The 895-nt window shown below is 38.2% G+C and overlaps 1 protein-coding gene across 1 annotated transcript in view; it reads right to left on the reverse strand.

Annotated features, from left to right (window-relative positions):
- Positions 1-889, reverse strand: part of LOC109536651 (WD repeat-containing protein 48) — a gene marked incomplete in the record, with an annotated part of 3510 nt that extends 2621 nt beyond the window's left edge. The window contains 2 exon segments of the mRNA XM_048670115.1: positions 1-236; positions 528-889. The exon segment at positions 1-236 is cut by the window's left edge and continues 236 nt beyond it. Coding sequence (XP_048526072.1) covers positions 1-236; positions 528-569 — 278 coding nt within the window.
- Positions 890-895: the final 6 nt, after the last annotated feature.

Consider the following 895-nt stretch of genomic DNA (forward strand, 5'->3'; position numbering starts at 1 on the left):
CAGTATGTGTGTTTCAGGCGATAGTACTCACAGTGTCTTCCTCCACAGCACAAAACAATATCATTCACCCAATCGGTGTGATGTTCCATGCCATGAATAAACTTTTCATGTTCATGAACTCTAATGATTGAGTCTCTACCAGCCGAATAGAGACGATCCAGCTGCGGGTCAAACTGAAGAGCGTTCACTCCAGATCTGTGTTTCTTCTCATCTGCTTCACATATCACCATAGACACCTGAAGGGTGTAAAAATTGAACACGGCGTGACTAAAGGGTATCAGTCAGTTATTTTCAACTTGAAAAATATCTGCTGCTTTATTGCACGAGTAGGCTTTAAATTGTGGCAAGTAGGTCGAAATAACCGAGTCATTTCGCTTTTGATTTGAAAATGTTTCCTAATTTTTTCCTAAGATACTGGCTAGTCTACATGTAAAAAAACGATTACTGGCACATAACAAGAATAATACTTCAGCTGCAGCTCTTAAATTTACACTTTAGTGTGTAAGTGTTGTTATAAAAATTAATACCTGTATTTTTTTCCGGCTGTTCTGGGTCTTGATGCTGGTCATTTTACGCCGCAGTTACTGCTTTACAAAGGGCAAACTCCAAGCTATTGGCTTGTACAAACGATACGATTCTGCATTTGTTACTAAACGAACAAAAACGAAAACAAAATCACTCAATAAAAACAGTCACACATCATGTTTATGTTTTGTTTGGAAAGTAATTAATTAAGACATTAATGCCTGTCAAGTTCTTGTGACAGGAACGTGGACTTCACAGATTACAGAGTATAGATTGGACAGTTTTGCTTTTTCTCCAAAATGATTTTGCTGAAAGCAACCACAGAGAGACGTCGGCCAAAAATCCAGAGGATCAGCTGATTGTTTGCATG

This window comes from Dendroctonus ponderosae, unplaced genomic scaffold (assembly GCF_020466585.1).
Source record: "Dendroctonus ponderosae isolate FM_Combo_2020 unplaced genomic scaffold, Dpon_F_20191213v2 Dpon_F_20191213_1, whole genome shotgun sequence".
NCBI classification, from domain to species: Eukaryota; Metazoa; Arthropoda; class Insecta; order Coleoptera; family Curculionidae; genus Dendroctonus; species Dendroctonus ponderosae.